General features: G+C 38.0%; 1 protein-coding gene across 8 annotated transcripts in view; it reads left to right on the forward strand.

The window, feature by feature from the left end:
• LOC111864481 (disco-interacting protein 2) overlaps positions 1-15923 on the forward strand; it is a 624392-nt gene extending 608469 nt beyond the window's left edge. For 7 of the 8 annotated variants that reach the window (XM_033751450.1, XM_023851752.2, XM_023851750.2 and 4 more), the window contains 4 exons: positions 1997-2191; positions 2890-3217; positions 11258-11381; positions 12722-15923. In XM_033751450.1, coding sequence (XP_033607341.1) covers positions 1997-2191; positions 2890-3217; positions 11258-11381; positions 12722-12974 — 900 coding nt within the window. In that variant the 3' untranslated portion in view covers positions 12975-15923. The remainder of the gene's footprint in view (positions 1-1996; positions 2192-2889; positions 3218-11257; positions 11382-12721) is intronic. The other variant, XM_033751448.1, reaches the window with a different exon arrangement.
• The last annotated feature ends 1280 nt before the right edge of the window (positions 15924-17203 follow it).

The following is a 17203-nucleotide window of genomic DNA, read 5'->3' on the forward strand; positions in this document are numbered from 1 at the left end:
GTTCTATTGTTGCTTGCATGTCCTTTTGCCACGATAGTGTGTTTATGGGGCCGTTGCCTGGGAATAGATGCTACTTTTAGTACCACTCTTCTGCCATTCAGGCACCATGGTACAATACATTTTTTCATGCTTCTGCTGTATTTGGTTCTGGTTTTGGAATAATTTACAATGCAAAATTTAGCCTGAATAGCTATTCTAATGCTGTCTTCTAATTATGGTATGTTGCCTACATGAAAAGTGCAACATTCTTAAGGCTTCACTTACATAGTCTTCTGTGACTCAGAAGAGTTAGTAGTGTACATTCAGTAAATGTTCAAAGACTGTAAAATTCAAGCTGCAGATATGAAATTCTGCAAAAACAAAAATGAATATATACAGTATGAACTTAAATATTTATTCAGTAAATAGGAGACTCAGTGAGCCATAGAAAATGGTTAAACCACCATAACCTATAAATGTACTGTGTTAGCTGTGGGATCTTTGCTCATTTGGATGATACTACATGATTTTATTGTCTTCCTGGATGTGATGACATGTAGTTTAATAGATAGATACCAACATTTCAGAAGATAGCAGTATATCTAGAAGACTGGATATTATATATACTGAGTAACAAACAATATGCTAACAGACTGACATTGTGAACAGTAAGAGGCTCTCAAAACTTGCTCTCCAGTTCAGAATAAAAAAAAAAAAAGGAATTTGGGTGGTCATGCAGAAGACGTCTGTGAAATTGGATCTATTCTTCAACATAATCTGTGGAGATTGAGGTTGTGTCTGTCATAGGCAGAACAAAATGCCTTTCATAAAATCCCCAACCCCCCTTAGCCTCACCATGTTATCAGTACATTGCTATTCAAATAGTATTAGTACAGTGACATTTGTATTATTCCTTAAATGTGCGTGTTCTTTTTCCAGTGTAGTGTTAGTGTTCAGAAATGAAATTTTGTGTGTTAGGGTTTGAAACAGGGACTCTCACACATGTGGGATAACACAACCTCACATTGCATGGGTCATATCTGAACATTCCTTATTTCTTTATTTATCGCTGTACACGTGACACTGAATTGTCTTTCCTTCCAGTGGCGTATGTTCTCTGTGTCATACATGAAGTCTGGTCAGTTGTAAGGGGTTTGCTTTTCTACTGTATTGTCTGTGGTTGAGGCACCCTTCCTTACTCATATGTCTATTGTAGTCTTGTGAAGAGGCTAGTTTCAGAGCATCTCCATGCTGGAGGACAATGCATATTTGCCAGTATGTCAACACTACTGCCGTCAAGTTACCCCTTGCCCTAATATATAACCCTGTTTCATTTCCAATTTCTTTCCAGAATTCCTCAGCATTCATTTTCTATTTGATCTGACTGCATCACAGTCTTAATTGTCATGTAAGTCAGAGGATGAGAATAAAGTGTCTGTGAAGAGATTGTGCCCCACATTATCAGTGCTTGCAGTCAATTCTGTTGCAGTTGTATGTGTGACTGTAGTTGTAGCAGTTGTACATTTCCTGTCACTTGTCTAAATATGGTCATACTGTGTGTGTATCCAACAGAATTCTATGGCTTGTATATTTGTATCCCAAACCATTGGTGTTTCTTTTTAATACACTGTTCACAGACAACTCTGCATTCGAACACACAGTGATTTCAATGGATGCTCATCGTTCTCCTGGACTATAATGTCTAACATATGCATCAGTATGCTTAACAGATATAGTTGTCATTTTCTGTAATTAATCATAATTTTCATTAGTCTAGGCTGTAAGACACTGGATCAGTAATCTTTCAGTGTGTCTGTGATTGTACCCCATCTGCACAATAATAAATAAAAATGAATGTATTTCTTGCATAGTCACACCAGACAGAGGGGCATGAGCTTCAGCATGTCCAAATATTTCTTTTAATATCTGTCAGCCTCTTATACCAACTGTTATATAATTTCAAAGAACAAGATAATTGTAACTGAAGATAATTTCACACCTGTTGATTCTTTTGCAGGGAGCATCAAGCCCTGAGCCATCAACTGTGTATGTAGATCTACGGGCATTACGCAATGACCGAGTGTCATTGGTGGAAAGAGGCAGTCCACATTCTCTCTGCCTCATGGAGTCAGGAAAGCTTCTGCCTGGAGTTAAAGTCATCATTGCCAACCCTGAAACCAAAGGCCAGTGTGGTGACTCACATCTTGGAGAGGTGTGCACATGCAAATCTCATTTCATTTGTGGGATGTCGAATCTGGTGACATGGAGAGACAAGCACATTAAACTGTAACAAATATTTATTGCTGTTAACAAAATATACAGATGAGCAGGGAAGCTGAACATGCCTGATGAATGATGGGCGAAGTTCCTGTTGCAGCGGGCTAGCCTGTGCTAACATTGGTGGTCTTCCTTGTGCAGCAGCTTGGTGCTGGCAAGCTGGTGGGATGCAGGGCAGAGCTCTTGCAGTAATGGGATAGCTGGTCCTGCTGTATATATTGCATATTCACTGGAAGCTGTTTTCACTGACTTAGGATTCTACAGCAGTTCACAGAATTTTGCCAGTTATCTCTCACCAAGTTTCGTAAAATCACTTACTGAAACACATCCCTTGTTTTGTTGGTAGTCATGGATTTGGAAGCAAATTAGCAGCAGATATATAATGCAGCAAGACTCTTACGGACAGAGACCTAAAGTTACAAGAAACATGTTTGAAAACTCATTTCTCAGAGTAGATTAAACCTTTCCACTCTTGTTTACCAAGAATTCTATTGTCTCAGATTGAAAGAATTATTCTCAGATACTTCTGATTGTTAATTTGATGTTTTATTGTGACTGAAAAATTCAGCAGTTTCATATATTTTCTTTCGTTCAACTCAGTACAGAAACAGTTAGGTGTGTGATTTGTTACAGATATGGGTGCAGTCAAGTCATAATGCAAGTGGTTACTTTACCATCTACGGTGATGAAAGTGACTATGCAGATCACTTCAGTGCTCGCCTAGTGACAGGAAATACGGGTGAAGTATATGCACGGACAGGCTACTTGGGTTTCCTGCGACGAACAGAGTGTTCACAACAGCAAGGTGGGACACAGCTATCTGGCACAACAACATTGCTGGGTGGTTCAGCTACAGCCATCAGTCAACCACAGGGTGACACTTCAAGTGGAGGTGAGGAGGATGAGACTCCTGGCCTCACGCACTGCCACGCTGCTGCTACTGCTGCCTCGGCCACATCAGGTCTGGCAGCCCACCAGCTTTTTAGCACTCCACACGTTACCAGCTACCTCCCACATGGACATTCACTGCTGTTTGCACCTGTCTTCACTTCTTCACTTCTGCCTTTCACTTCCACAGCAAAATTTAAGCAGTATTGTTAAAAAAAATACCAGTTTGCAATATGCTACTCAGTTTTATGATTAAATTCTGCCATACAGTTGCTGATGAATTACAGAAATTCTTTATGGTCATATATGAACTCAAGCTAACTCCATGGGACTTCTTCAGAAGCCAGTAGTCTGTAAATTCATGGTATTTTTTAAACCTGAAGGTTTGGTACTAAATTTACAAGGGTCTGCCATTGATCCCTTTCTTGACCCAGATAAATCAAGTCCACAACCCCTGACCTATTTTTTTAAGAACCATTTTAATATTATCCCCCTATGTATGTGTAGGTGTTCCAAGGGGTCTCTTTACTTTAGGTTTTCCTACCAGAACTTCTGTATGCATTTCCATTTATGTTCTCATTTCACATAATTATATCTGTGATTTTAGTGAAGAGAAGTGTAAGAAATCTTACTTGAGAATGCTGAGTACATTTTCAAAATATAGAATATAATAGGCTTTAAAACAGTATGGATACAATTCTCATGAAAATTGTGCAATATGCCACATTTAGAGGATGCAGTTAGCAGCCCAGGATCAGCTAATTTGTTAACAAACTGAATATTTTCCCTCGGTTTTAATCAAATCAATTATAATTATATGCCATGTACATTCCATTCATACCTTCTTCCCACATGATAATGACCTTTAGATGTCAAAGTTGGTTTCACAGATGCATGCTTTGCAGTTTATTAACTTCACTGGAGACATATTAAATTGAAATTTAGAGTAAAAATTTTGTCTGTGCCATTCCTTTGAAAAAACCATTCATTGCCATGTAATCAAAATACAGTCAAGAACTTTGTCACCATTACCATCCAGGAAATTAACAGCTTCTGATTTTCTGTAATGTATATAATGAAATTCTGATAAATACTAAAATTGAAAAGATGACTGCCATGAGATGACTTTTCAACTAAAGCAGTGGAGTAATATACTATATGTATGAAATGTGATGAGGCCAAAAATGTGACTTTCAGTTTTGTGGTCATAATGGAGAGTTACTGTACTGATATTTTGTATTTTTTCTCTCTAATGACTAATGACCCTGCAGAAGTTGGAGGAATTGTGAACATAAAAATTTAATTGACAAATTAAGGCAATTATAAGCAAAGTGAACCACTCGCAGCATTTGCTTTGTATTTATGGAATCACTTGCTATCTTGAAGTGGTTTTCCTTCTGTTTTAGATTTTCTTCAGACCCTCCAGGCAAATGCTGGAATATGAATTTAAGCAAAGCATGATCTCTTCCTGTAGTGTTCCAAACCTGTATTTCTCATAACTCCTGCAGTTTACACACAATCATTAAGTAGACTGAAATTAAATCAATTGTATCATTCATATTTTTGAGATGCAAAGTTCAAAGAATTCATGGATGACATATGTTTGAAATAAAAGTAAACTTGTATAATCATGTGAGTACAGACAGCATCATATTGATGCCATGCTTATACAGAAGACTGGACTCTGAAAGTCCCCTGTAAACTTAGAGTAGGATATTTTACCACACCTGTACATTCCTGTGAATGTCTGGGTGAGAGCTGTTTGGTACTTGTGCTGCATGCTCGTACAGCTGACACCCATTTACACCCAGGGCCCTGCTTTGTTTGCCTGGATATCAGGAAAAGTTATATTTCATTACTGCATTTATGAGAAAATAATTTCATGATCAAATTAAATCAAAGAATGAAATTCACATACATGCTCTGAAACAATTACACCTCCTCCTATCATCAGAAAAGGTCATGTCTTCTTGTTTAGTACACATTTATAATACTCACTGGTTTCAAGAAATAAGTCCATCATCCTATTTATTAAGCCAGTAGCTGTGGTCTAGTGGTCAGCGTTCCTGGTTACAGATACCAAGGTCTGGGTTCAATTCCTGGTGCTACCAAATTTTCTAAGTAGTGGGTCTGGAACAGGGTTCACTCAGCCTCATGAGAATAATTGAAGAACCATTTAAAGTAAATAGCGGTTCCAGTCTAGAAAACATAAATTAATGTACATGGGAATTCGTTTCACTGCCTACGTGACACCCTCTATCCACTAAAGTTGGCACTAATTTCGCTGACAAGCAACAGTTGCTGGGTCAGTATAGTTCACGCAAGCAGTGCTTTTATGCTTGCAGGTTTAGGTACAGTATGTGCTCCATACCTCCAATTTTATGATCTCTCATGGGCTTACTCCCATGCCAGTGAAATACTTTCATCTGAAGATTTCTGGGAGATGACTGGCATATAAGGAATTTTTGTAATGTGTTCTTTTAGAACACCAGAAATTTCTGTAATACGCTCTTTTGGAATAGCCGATTTTGAAGAAGAAAAATTAACAATCAAATCAGTAAATTCTCTGCTTTTACAGCTGCAAAAATTAGTTGGTGTAAATGTGTGGTCCTGCATCGCATTAAGTTTCTTGATTTGTTTTGGAAATCTTGTTGCAAATCCTGTTCGTGTCTTTATTTCTAACATTGCTGCACTTAGGTTTTCATTTGTGATCAAGTTATTTAGGTGATGTGTCTGTGCTTTTTCCTCTTTCTGTGCTTTTTGTAACACATTTATATGCATGCTTTACATTATGGTGCTGCTTGATGAGAGACAGGTAAGCCACTTTTATATCTGTAAAGAAGTTCATTTTGTATGCAGTCAAATAATTATAACAGCATCATCTCTATACTGAAACAAGCTTGCTGAAGGTTGATAAATTAACATTCTTCTCCTGAAACTAGTTACATATGATCAAGCTACTGTTAAGATAGAAATGAAAACGAAGTGAAATAGTGTGGATCATGAAACTCTTAGAGTAGAGAGAAATGATGAAATATTTTGTGAAATCTAAGCTTGATTCATTGTCTCTTTAGTTCATTTTCACATATTTTAATCCTTTTGCTGTGCCCATGATTTTTCCCACTTCTTTCTTTAAATAAAAAGTAATTTTGTCATAAAATACCTAACAGTTTTTAATTTTTATTTATCATAGTGTTATGAGTAGCCCCATTTATAGGCAACAGTCACAAACAAACATGTCTCCACAGAAGTGAATCAACCTGCCACAGTGGAGGTACTGTTGGAAACTGTGTCCTCCCTGGTGGTTCATGCTGATGCATTATAAGGAGAACAGTTGGAGCAAGAATTGAGAGTTGGAAAAGGAGCCACCATTCACAGACGGCTTGAGCACAGAAGCAGAAGAATAAACACTGTTGGAGCTGTTACCAGGAAATGTTGAGTAAGAGACTGAGAACAATAGTGTGTGCGACAGTGATCTGTAAATTGTGGAGATCAGCGATGGTGCTGTAATTAAGTGTACTTATGAGTTGTCCAATCCAAACCCCAATCTAAGGTCAGTCTTTCATTTGACCACTGCTGTCAGAAGTGGGATTGGATTGGAAACTCCATTGGATCATTATACTACCCTCCTACAAAAATGGAACAAATAATGGAATATCTGACAGCCACCATTGGAGGGCTCGAAGCCATGATGCATAACCACCACCATTTGAGGGCTCGAAGCCATGATGCATAACCACCACCATTTGAGGGCTCGAAGCCATGATGCATAACCACCACCATTGGAGGGCTCGAAGCCATGATGCATAACCACCACCATTGGAGGGCTCGAAGCCATGATGCATAACCACCACCATTGGAGGGCTCGAAGCCATGATGCATAACCACCACCATTGGAGGGCTCGAAGCCATGATGCATAACCACCACCATTGGAGGGCTCGAAGCCATGATGCATAACCACCACCATTGGAGGGCTCGAAGCCATGATGCATAACCACCACCATTGGAGGGCTCGAAGCCATGATGCATAACCACCACCATTGGAGGGCTCGAAGCCATGATGCATAACCACCACCATTGGAGGGCTCGAAGCCATGATGCATAACCACCACCATTGGAGGGCTCGAAGCCATGATGCATAACCACCACCATTGGAGGGCTCGAAGCCATGATGCATAACCACCACCATTGGAGGGCTCGAAGCCATGATGCATAACCACCACCATTGGAGGGCTTGAAGCCATGATGCATAACCACCACCATTGGAGGGCTTGAAGCCATGTTGCATAACCACCACCATTGGAGGGCTCGAAGCCACGATGCATAACAACCAAGCCAAAATAGAGGCTGAAATAAAAGCCAACCATACAGAGATGAATGCCCAGGTGTGTTCCCTTGCCTCCCAGATCGATGCCAACCAAAAGAAGATGAACACCAACCTAGTGAAGATTATAACAGAAATGAGGGCCTGGTGAATAGAGACGATGGCCTGCCAGGAAAAGACGGAGGCCTGTCTGGATTGTAAGGAGCCAGCCTTGGTGGAGGTAGAGTCTGTAGTGGTGCATGACGAAGACCCTAAGGAAGAGGCTGCAGTGAAAACTATCAGAGCACTGAAGAAGCAGTATGGAGACTGGCATCTAGCCATAGGGAGCTGCTGACAGCTGCAGAAATGGACCCAAGGTGATGGTGATTCCTGGAAGAAGTTGGCTGCTGCCCACAGAGGGCAGCATCGTAGGCTTCGTGGTCAACTTAAATGCAACAACGACATAAGGAACGGAGACCTAAAGAGTGATTATGTCTGGAAAGCAGTAGAACACTGAACAAGACCTTCAGGCAGATCATAGAGCTGGAGATTGCAAAGCAAAATTACATTAGACTGCAGAAAATTAATGACTGGACATTGTGGAGGAGTTGGCCCCCATGCAAACAAAAGAAGAGACTTCACACAGCTTGAAAGCCATAGATGTAAGGGCACCACCACTCTCAGAAGTTTTGCTGCACATACAAGAAAAGAGAAAATGATGGTGAGCCTGTAGGCTATTCAGTATGAACATCCTGAAGAAGGGAGCAGTGTAGCTGTTAGACCCATTCCTAGGTAACAGTCGCAAACAAACATGTTTCCACAGCAATGAATCAACATGAAACAGTGGAGCTACTGTTGGAAACGATGTTTGCTATGGTAGTCTGTCCCAAGGGGTCATAAGGAGGACAACTAGAGCAAGAACTGAGAGTTGGAAGGGAGCCACCATTCAGAGAGGACTTAAGCAGGGTAGCAGAAGAATAACCATTGTTGAAGCTGTTGCCAGAGACTGAGGACAATAATGTGTGTGTGAAACTGTGTTCTGTTGAGTGTGGAGATCAGTGATGGTGCCATAATTAAGTGTAATTATGAGTTTAATGTAAAAGTGGACAATAAATGCAATATCCAATCCAAAACCCTGTCAAGAGTCACCCATACACGTTACAATACATTTTGCACACTTGATAATGGTCAGAAGTATTACTGAATCACATTTTTATAAAACGTAAGATGGTGTTGACCTATTGAGAATAGATTTTTGTGACTTCTACAATGAGGTACCAGATCTCTTTGCAAGTTTCATGAAGGTTTTAATACTCTTAGTGTATCATTCACTCATTCATTTCCATCTTTCATGCAACTGAAGAATCACAATCTCTCTTTAATTTAAAATAACATTAAAATCACATCAATTGCTACATGTTTCGGCCTTACTTGGCCATCTTCAGGCAATTGTTCGCTTCTTGAAATCGTTTGCACTGCACTAGATCTTATTCAATATATTTCCATGCTCTTGTATTATCTTTGTTTACACTAAAATACTGCCAGGCATAGGGGGGTATGTGTGACAGAAATAACAGATTCCAGACTGGATGATAGGATTTATTGGCACTTCAGTTACACTCTCTCTCTTAATTACAATTAATACAGCACTATAGCTGTTTCACACAATTTACAGTTCACTGTTGCATACGCACTAGGATTCTCCATCTTCACTAGTCATCTCCTGGCAATGGATCTCAACACAGGAGCTATAAAAGTCTCACTAAATTACACACTCCCAATATCAGTGTACTACAGCACATATATCACCACACAGTAAATCTTATAATTCTTCTTCTGGCCACACTGCTGTTCCCTTGGAACTTCTGAAGTCAAGTGAAGTCCATCTGTTACTTACTGCTCCAGCTTATGACTGTCCACCAATGACCTTAGCTGTCCCCCACAAACCTTCGGCATGGACCTACAGAAAACACGTCACGTGGTCTGTCCACTGTTGTGTGATGTCACTACCTCCACAGAAGTGTGTTCGCCGAGCCGTTGCCTAGAAACGTTGCATAATCCTACTGTGTTGTTGTGTGCATGTAATGCAGGGCGTTTATCAAACTGTTGCCTAGCAATGTGCTGACATGTCACAATATGTTTTTTGAGAACGACTCTCTCTCTCGGTGTTCCACTTTATTTTCCTTTTGCAGTGTCAATGTTTCTGTTATGCATAATATATTTCTACTGTCAATTGCGAAGATGTATCATTATATGACTTTGCTATTTTTGTATGCCTCTATGTTATTATATGTATGTTATAGATAGCCTCTGTGGTCTAGTGGTCAGAGTGCCTGGCTACAGATCCAGAGGTCCAGGTTCGATTCCTGGCACTAACAGATTTTCTGAGAAGTAGTGGGTCCGGAATGGGATCCACGCAGCCTCATGAGGATAATTGAGAAGCTGTTTCAAGGAAAAAGCGGCTCCAGTCTAGAAAACCGAGATTAATGCCTGTGGGGATTCGTTGTGCTGACCACATGACACCCTCTATAAGCTAAAGTTGGCACTAACTTCGCCAACAAGCAGTGGTCACTCGGTCAGTATAGTTCACTTGCGGACTAAAACCACAGAGTTTGTTTGTCTTGTTTTGTATGTTATTATATACTCTCATGTTCCCTTCTTATGTATGTTCTCACTAGTTGGGCATATGTCCCTTGTATAGGTGTTCAGTGTGATTGTTCCCACTGATATATATCTTTTCTTGGGGTGCCTGTGCTACTGTCTATTGTAAAGTTCATGTAAAGTCTGAAATATGGAGTTGTATGTGTCATTCATATGCAAGTTATTCAAACTGATTTTATAAATGTGATATTTTTCCAGGGTATTCAAATGTCTGCCATTTCTTTCTGTCCTTATGACATTCATGGTAACTGTTATTGTTCTCAGTGTATGCCCTGTGTTTCGTAGATTGCCTGAAGATGGCCAAGTAAGGCCATTTAAATTAAAGAGAGGTTCTGAACAGTTTTAACTTGCATTAAAGATGGAGGTCAGTGAGTGAGTGAGTGATACACCACAATGCAACAGGGTGCTCAAATATAATATTGCTCTTAGTCCATGTACATTCAAGTTTTATAGTAGGTGTCTAGGATATAAATTATAATTTTAAAATCAGATTTAGAATAAAATGTTGAGTAATATTTGCTTACCAAAGCAGTACCATTGCAGTTATAACAACCATATATCCTTTTCTATATATTTAGAAGAAAATGTTATATATTTACCTCCCAAAATGATATTGCTGAGATGAGGACATGTAAAACCTAAGTAAAAGTTCCCTGAACACTTAACTTTAAATTCTGCTAGATGACAATGCTATATGGGTCAAGAAGGATGCATTGTTATGGCTTTCGGAATAAAGTTGGATGTTGCAGGAAAAGAAGAAGATTGTACTCTGTTTTTTACTAAAATTAAATTTTGCATTATATCGGCATGCACAATTGTTTTATTAGTTGAATGCTGCAATAATAGACATAACTGATCTCTCCCCTAGTTAAAGCATTAATAGATTAATATGTTACTTCTGTATGTAACATTGCTTTAGACTGTGTTCTGCTGTCATCAAGAACTCGACACTATTTAGATTATGCAATGTGTATTACTTGTGCTTGTATTTCCATTCATCACATACCTAAATAAATTATTTCTTTCCAAGATTACGTATTCCTCCAATGATATTTGTGATAACCTACTTTAATGTGACATGTTGCATTTAAAAGTTAATTTCTCCAAATGTTGTCATTAGTGTACAACAGTTTTTCTGTGTGTTTCAGAGCTCCATGATGCTGTGTTTGTGGTGGGGGCCCTAGATGAGACAGTGATGCTGCGAGGTATGCGTTACCATCCTATTGACATTGAGAACAGTGTCATGCGTTGCCATAAGAAGATTGCTGAATGGTGAGTCATAAGCATGACATTGTGTCATAGTCAGGACTAGAATGAAGAAGCACATACGTATTGTCCACGGCAATACTGCATATTTCATTGGCCTTGGTTTTGATTTATTGGAGATGCAGATCTACTAATGTGAAACTAATTGTCCTGAAGTATAGTACTGTAAAGAATCAGAAAGCCAGTATTAAGAAAAGGCAGGTTACACTTTACTAACATCAGTGACACACTGGTAAATATCTTTTAGACTTCAGTCACTTATATTGTTCTCGAGTATATGGGTTATGCCAGGAAATTATAAAGTTGGCTGTTGGGACATGTAAATAGCCATAAATGACCATGAGTAGGAGATATCATGAGCAGCCACACCTCAGTGTGTTAATAGTGGTACACATTTTCTAAGATCTAAGACGTTGAAATGTTCCCAGTGCGTTCAAAGCCATTTGAAGGTATACAGGTATCCCTCAGTTTATGAGGTGAATATTTATAAATCAAAAATTAAATTCCAGTTACTTTACTTGTAAGAGTCGCCAAGTCATTAACGAGTCCCAGAGAAGTCCCCCAGTATATTTTAACATATGTTTTAATAGTAAAGAGCATTAAAATATAATGATAATAGTACTTGTTAGGATATTTGTTGTTGCAAGTGAAACTATAAAAATATTCACATTTATTTTCTCATAGTTGGTGCATTGCAGCAATGCAGCTTGTAGTGAAACCTGTTGCTTTCTTTACTTTATTTGGCATATCAGCACCTCTTACAACCACTTTCACATGTTTGGGAGCCATGATGGGCACAGATAACAGATATTTATGGATAAAATACAAGCATCAAGTGCACAGCTGCTTCTGTATGATCACAGTCAGGTGCACAAACAGACTGGGAAGGTGGGAGGTGCATGTGGGAGTGGATGTTGGCTTCTTCCCATGTGTTATGTATGTATATCTCTGCCTTCATTAAAAAACTTCTTAAAACGTAAGTACCAGAAGTGAAGTTAATTAAGGGAAAAATAGGAACAAAGTAACTCACTTTGTTGTAGCAAAAAAATTGAAAATTCAGTGCTTGTGAAACAAGAGATACCTGTACATCAGACTTAACAGACGGTGACAAAAATTGAAGATTAATTAGCATGAACAACTTTTCTTGCATCTTACTTCTAGAGTGTCAGGAATCCCTTGTATATTCATATTAATAACAGAAGAATCAGGGACTCAATTGCATCCAAAGAAGACAGTTTCTGTCTGTCTACTGACAAACCTTAATATTTTTAATTGACACCTGCAGGTATACACGTGATATCAGATGAGTTTAGAGATGTTTATTACATGTAATTATTGCTTTTCAGTGCTGTGTTTACCTGGACGAACCTGCTTGTGGTGGTGGTGGAGTTGGACGGCAATGAAAATGAAGCATTGGACCTTGTTCCACTTGTCACGAACACAGTTCTGGAGGAACATCACTTAATCGTGGGTGTAGTAGTTGTTGTAGATCCAGGTGTAGTGCCAATAAACTCTCGCGGTGAGAAGCAACGCATGCATCTTCGTGATGGCTTCCTAGCGGACCAGCTAGATCCCATCTATGTTGCCTACAACATGTGAGACTGGGACTGGAGACGGAGGGTATACTAACACTAGTGTCATACCAACTTGCTGTTGGTCATGGCAGTATGAGGAACACCTGCTTCCTGACTGCAGGTTAGGACAGTTGGTGTTCTGTGGACTAGTCCACATCTTTGCGTTGCAGTTAGTGTCAGGTGCTTGGCCTATCACTCATTGGCAAAATAACCAGGAAAAGGCACAAGGAATTTAATAGCACAAATTAGGGTGGGGTAAGGAATGTAAAATGACCAGGTGGCCTACTGCATTTTAAAGTCAGGAGTAATGTGTATTGCATTTTTGTGTTTTACTGAAATATTGTTGTGATGCTACTGGAGCCTATAGCGTGTAATGAGATTCCATTCACTGGACATTTGCTCCAAGTTAGGTTTCTATACAGTCTTGGGAGCAGATTGGAATGGTCGTCTTGGCTAGCTAGTCAGTGAACAGGTGGGCTTTAGCCCCCAAACTTCTAGCATTTGTTTGATAATTGAACATTTATATAACATGAAAAAAATGTGTATTTGAACATAGTGATGATATAATAAGTTGATATGGGGAGCATAATGAATGTACTGTGAACATAACTGAAACTGTAGGACATGACTACATTGGTATCTGCATGGAATTGCGATATAATGATTGGTGGGGTGCAGTTTTCTGAGTGACTGAGAGTGAGTGTGTGCATGTTATCATATTATTCATTGTTTTTATTTGTATCAGATATTGCATTGCAATTACATTGGTTTCAGAGTCACTTTCCACAATATCCGTATTCATAAAATGTGCATTACTGTAGTGTACTATAAACACAGTTTCTCCATTTGTTGTTTCGAAGAAGAGAAGTTGATACATCCTGTTAATTTATATCGTTGCAACATATGCTGAGTCAACACACATATAATCATATTAATTAGATAACATAAAATATTTGTTAAGAATATCTTTAATAGTAGGTGAAAACTGCTAGATGGATATTCATGGAAGTGTTACAGTAACTGAAGTCCATTTTATGTACTGCCATACGACTCTGCCGTTTGTTTGCGTTGTAAAAACATTTGGTACTGAGTTCTGTTATTATAGCCATAAACAAAAAGCAGAGGAACCAATATAAAACTGCATATGCTTCTCAAATGGAATGCATATGTTTTGAGTATCAGTTTCATATTGTTGAATCTTTAAACATCACACAGTCACAATTTCTTTTAATTGATGTTTTCTGTCTTTTCATGAGATAAGGACAGCTTTCCTAGTTGTGACTCTTAGTGCAGTATTTTTATTAATTGAGTTCTTCAGTTTCTTTTATTAATGCTTTAGCTTGTCCTTTATGTCAATATTTTTTCTAGTCTGTGTTAGCAGTTTCAAAAATATTGTTATTGTGAGAGAGAGAACTGTACTATGTTCCCCACATGTTAGAGTGTGGTGAACTGGGGTAGGGAGGAATCATTGTTTGCAACTTTTAAAACACACAAATAGCTAGCTTTTTCTAAATAACTAAGTTTCACTTGTGCCAAGTCAATAATAATAAAAAAATAATATTAATAATAATAAATAACGTTAATAAGAACATCTGTAATTACTTTAATACTAAGTAAATAATTGTCACAAGATTGAGTCACTAGGGGACAGTGATGCATGTATCTCAATGCATTGTTAGTTTTATGCCTAGACAGCACATTGTTGCCATACTGAAGAACTGAAATGATAACTGTACCACCACACCACCACTGCTACCATCACCACTCAAGTGTGCACCCAGTGAGGACAAGAACAGCACAGCTGTGCATGACCATGTGTTGTGATCCAATGACCAACGTCTTTCATTGTACGTGTGGGAGAGACTGGTGAAAGCCATGGAGAAATTTCAGCTTAAAATATTTTCTTTAAGAAGCAGCAGATTGAAGGATAAAGAAGTTCATTTGTAAATTAGTTTATATTTTCTGAAACCATAAAATGTACAGTGATTTCATTTGGTTCTGTCAATAATGCTCTGCATTTACATTTATGACATGCACACACACGGCTGCATTGCAAGTGTACCAAATTGACTGCTTTTTGTAACATTCAATTTTTCTCATGGCATAGAAGTCGAGTGATATCAGGAACAATATAGATTGCACAAAGCGCACCATGTGGAGTAAGGCATTTGTGGCCATTTTAAGTGGAATAAAATCTTTTGTATATTTTGTATTTATTTCAGTCATGTGGAATTGTTTTTTCTAAAGAAGCATTAGCTGTAGATATTTTTTGGTCAAAAAAAAAAAAAGGAGAATTTTAAAGGTGTTCTGGTACCTATAATTACTACGTGATGGACTTCATCCATATGTTGAAATTATTTGCATAAGCTTAAATTATTTCTAATATTTGGATATTTTTATACTAAGACCAATCCATATTGTCCCTTACTTCATGTGGTAGTGTTTCTCCCATTTTGTATAGTAAATTCTGTACCCCTGTTCAGATCTCTGCATGGAAGTGTTGTAACCACCTACTCCCAGTTTTCTTAAAACCCAAATGGTGATGTATATGTTATATAATGTAACTATCATTTAATCTGTTTACAATTTTTTAGCCATAGGAAGAATGATTGTGTTAATTTTTATGTATATAAACATTCAAGAAGAGTTGGGCATATTCACTCTTTCAGATTCATTACAGCTAATATACCTCTTGGTTTTTAGACGATATAATCAGTGTATGGTGTCTGTTGTAGGATGCCTTTTGCTTTAAAAAATTGTTCTAACATTTCTCTAGTGCCAGACTCTTCAGTACTCCTGGAACTAGAAGCATAAAGAAGCATAAAGCAGCTTTGTACTTTTACAGCAACTTCTGAACAATAACTGTGGGAAGATCATGTGAATATGAATTATTTCCCAAAAGAAAATATGAGAGATAATGTAAAATTTCCTTCATTGTGTTTAGAATAAATGTTCTGTAAATTTTGCAAATTTATATGTGTTAATGGATTGAATAGGACACTGTCTGAAACATCTTTGAGGATGCATCATCCCTTGAGTAGCCAGCTTTATGGAAGAAGTTTAATGTCCCCCTTCCCAACTCCCATATGCTGCTCGTAGGAACCATCGCTAATAGCTTTCATGGTTTAATACTGATATTTATGAAATCAGTAACATATTTGTACCCATAAAATACATAAATGAAATAACAAAACATATGTTATATCTGTTAATTTTGTTCTTTGTTGTTGATGTGGCATAAGAGTTGTCTGCTGTGACCTCATAGTAGTAGGAGTTATTGCCAGAAGAGGAGGAAGTTTTGTAGGTGTGATCAGAAAGTAGTTCCTACTTTGAAGTAATTTTGTATACTCTTAGCTCTTTTAGGTCTATTGTAACATTTTTCTAATGTTAAGCATGGAAACCAGCTTTAGTAATTATCCTTTACTATAGATATATATATATAAAGCAAATGCCAGAATGGTGAAAATATTAAAAATATTTCATATTGACTGGTTTGCATCTTGGTATCAGTATCTTTTCTTTGCAATATTTAACATGTCTAAGATGCATCCTAAGAAGTACTGTCAGTTTAGAAGATGATTAGAAATGTTCATACATTCTAGCAAGAAGAGGGTTTGAGAATCATACACAGTCAGCCCATTTACAGAACTGAGCAGAAGAATGAACAAGCTCAGTTTAAATCATAACAATTTGAAAAGAGGTTGTTATTAATACATTAATCCCAGTAAGGATGGTATCAAAAAATGTATACTTCTAGGAGGACATTAAGAAATTGTGTTTCATCTGAAGTTGTTGCCAGAAAATGGGACCACCTACTGCACTGAGAGTATATCAGGATCAAATATTGTGTGGCAGAATTTATAGGCATGCAGAAGTTGGTATACTTTTAGCAAGAACAAATTTGAGAAGTGACGAGCGTTCAGTACTGGAGAATAGAGTAAAATATTGCTTATAAACTGAAATATGAGGTTCTGTTGGAAAGTTCCCGGACTAGGTCAAAAAAGAAATGCTGGCTTACCTTAATTTTGGCTGCCATCTACTTCAAAATAATCTCCTTGGGAACGTATACAGTGATTCCATAATTTTTTCCACGTTTCAAAAGTACCATGGAAGTTATTTTCCTTAATGCTATCGAGTACCACTTGCAGTTCCATCTGGATGTCATACACTGTTTCAAAATGTCGTCCCTTCAGTTTCATTTTCAATTTGGGAAACAAAGCAAAATCATAGTGCTAAATCCAGTGAGTAGGGAGG

This window comes from Cryptotermes secundus, unplaced genomic scaffold, assembly GCF_002891405.2.
Source record: "Cryptotermes secundus unplaced genomic scaffold, Csec_1.0 scaffold737, whole genome shotgun sequence".
In the NCBI taxonomy this organism is placed as follows: Eukaryota; Metazoa; Arthropoda; class Insecta; order Blattodea; family Kalotermitidae; genus Cryptotermes; species Cryptotermes secundus.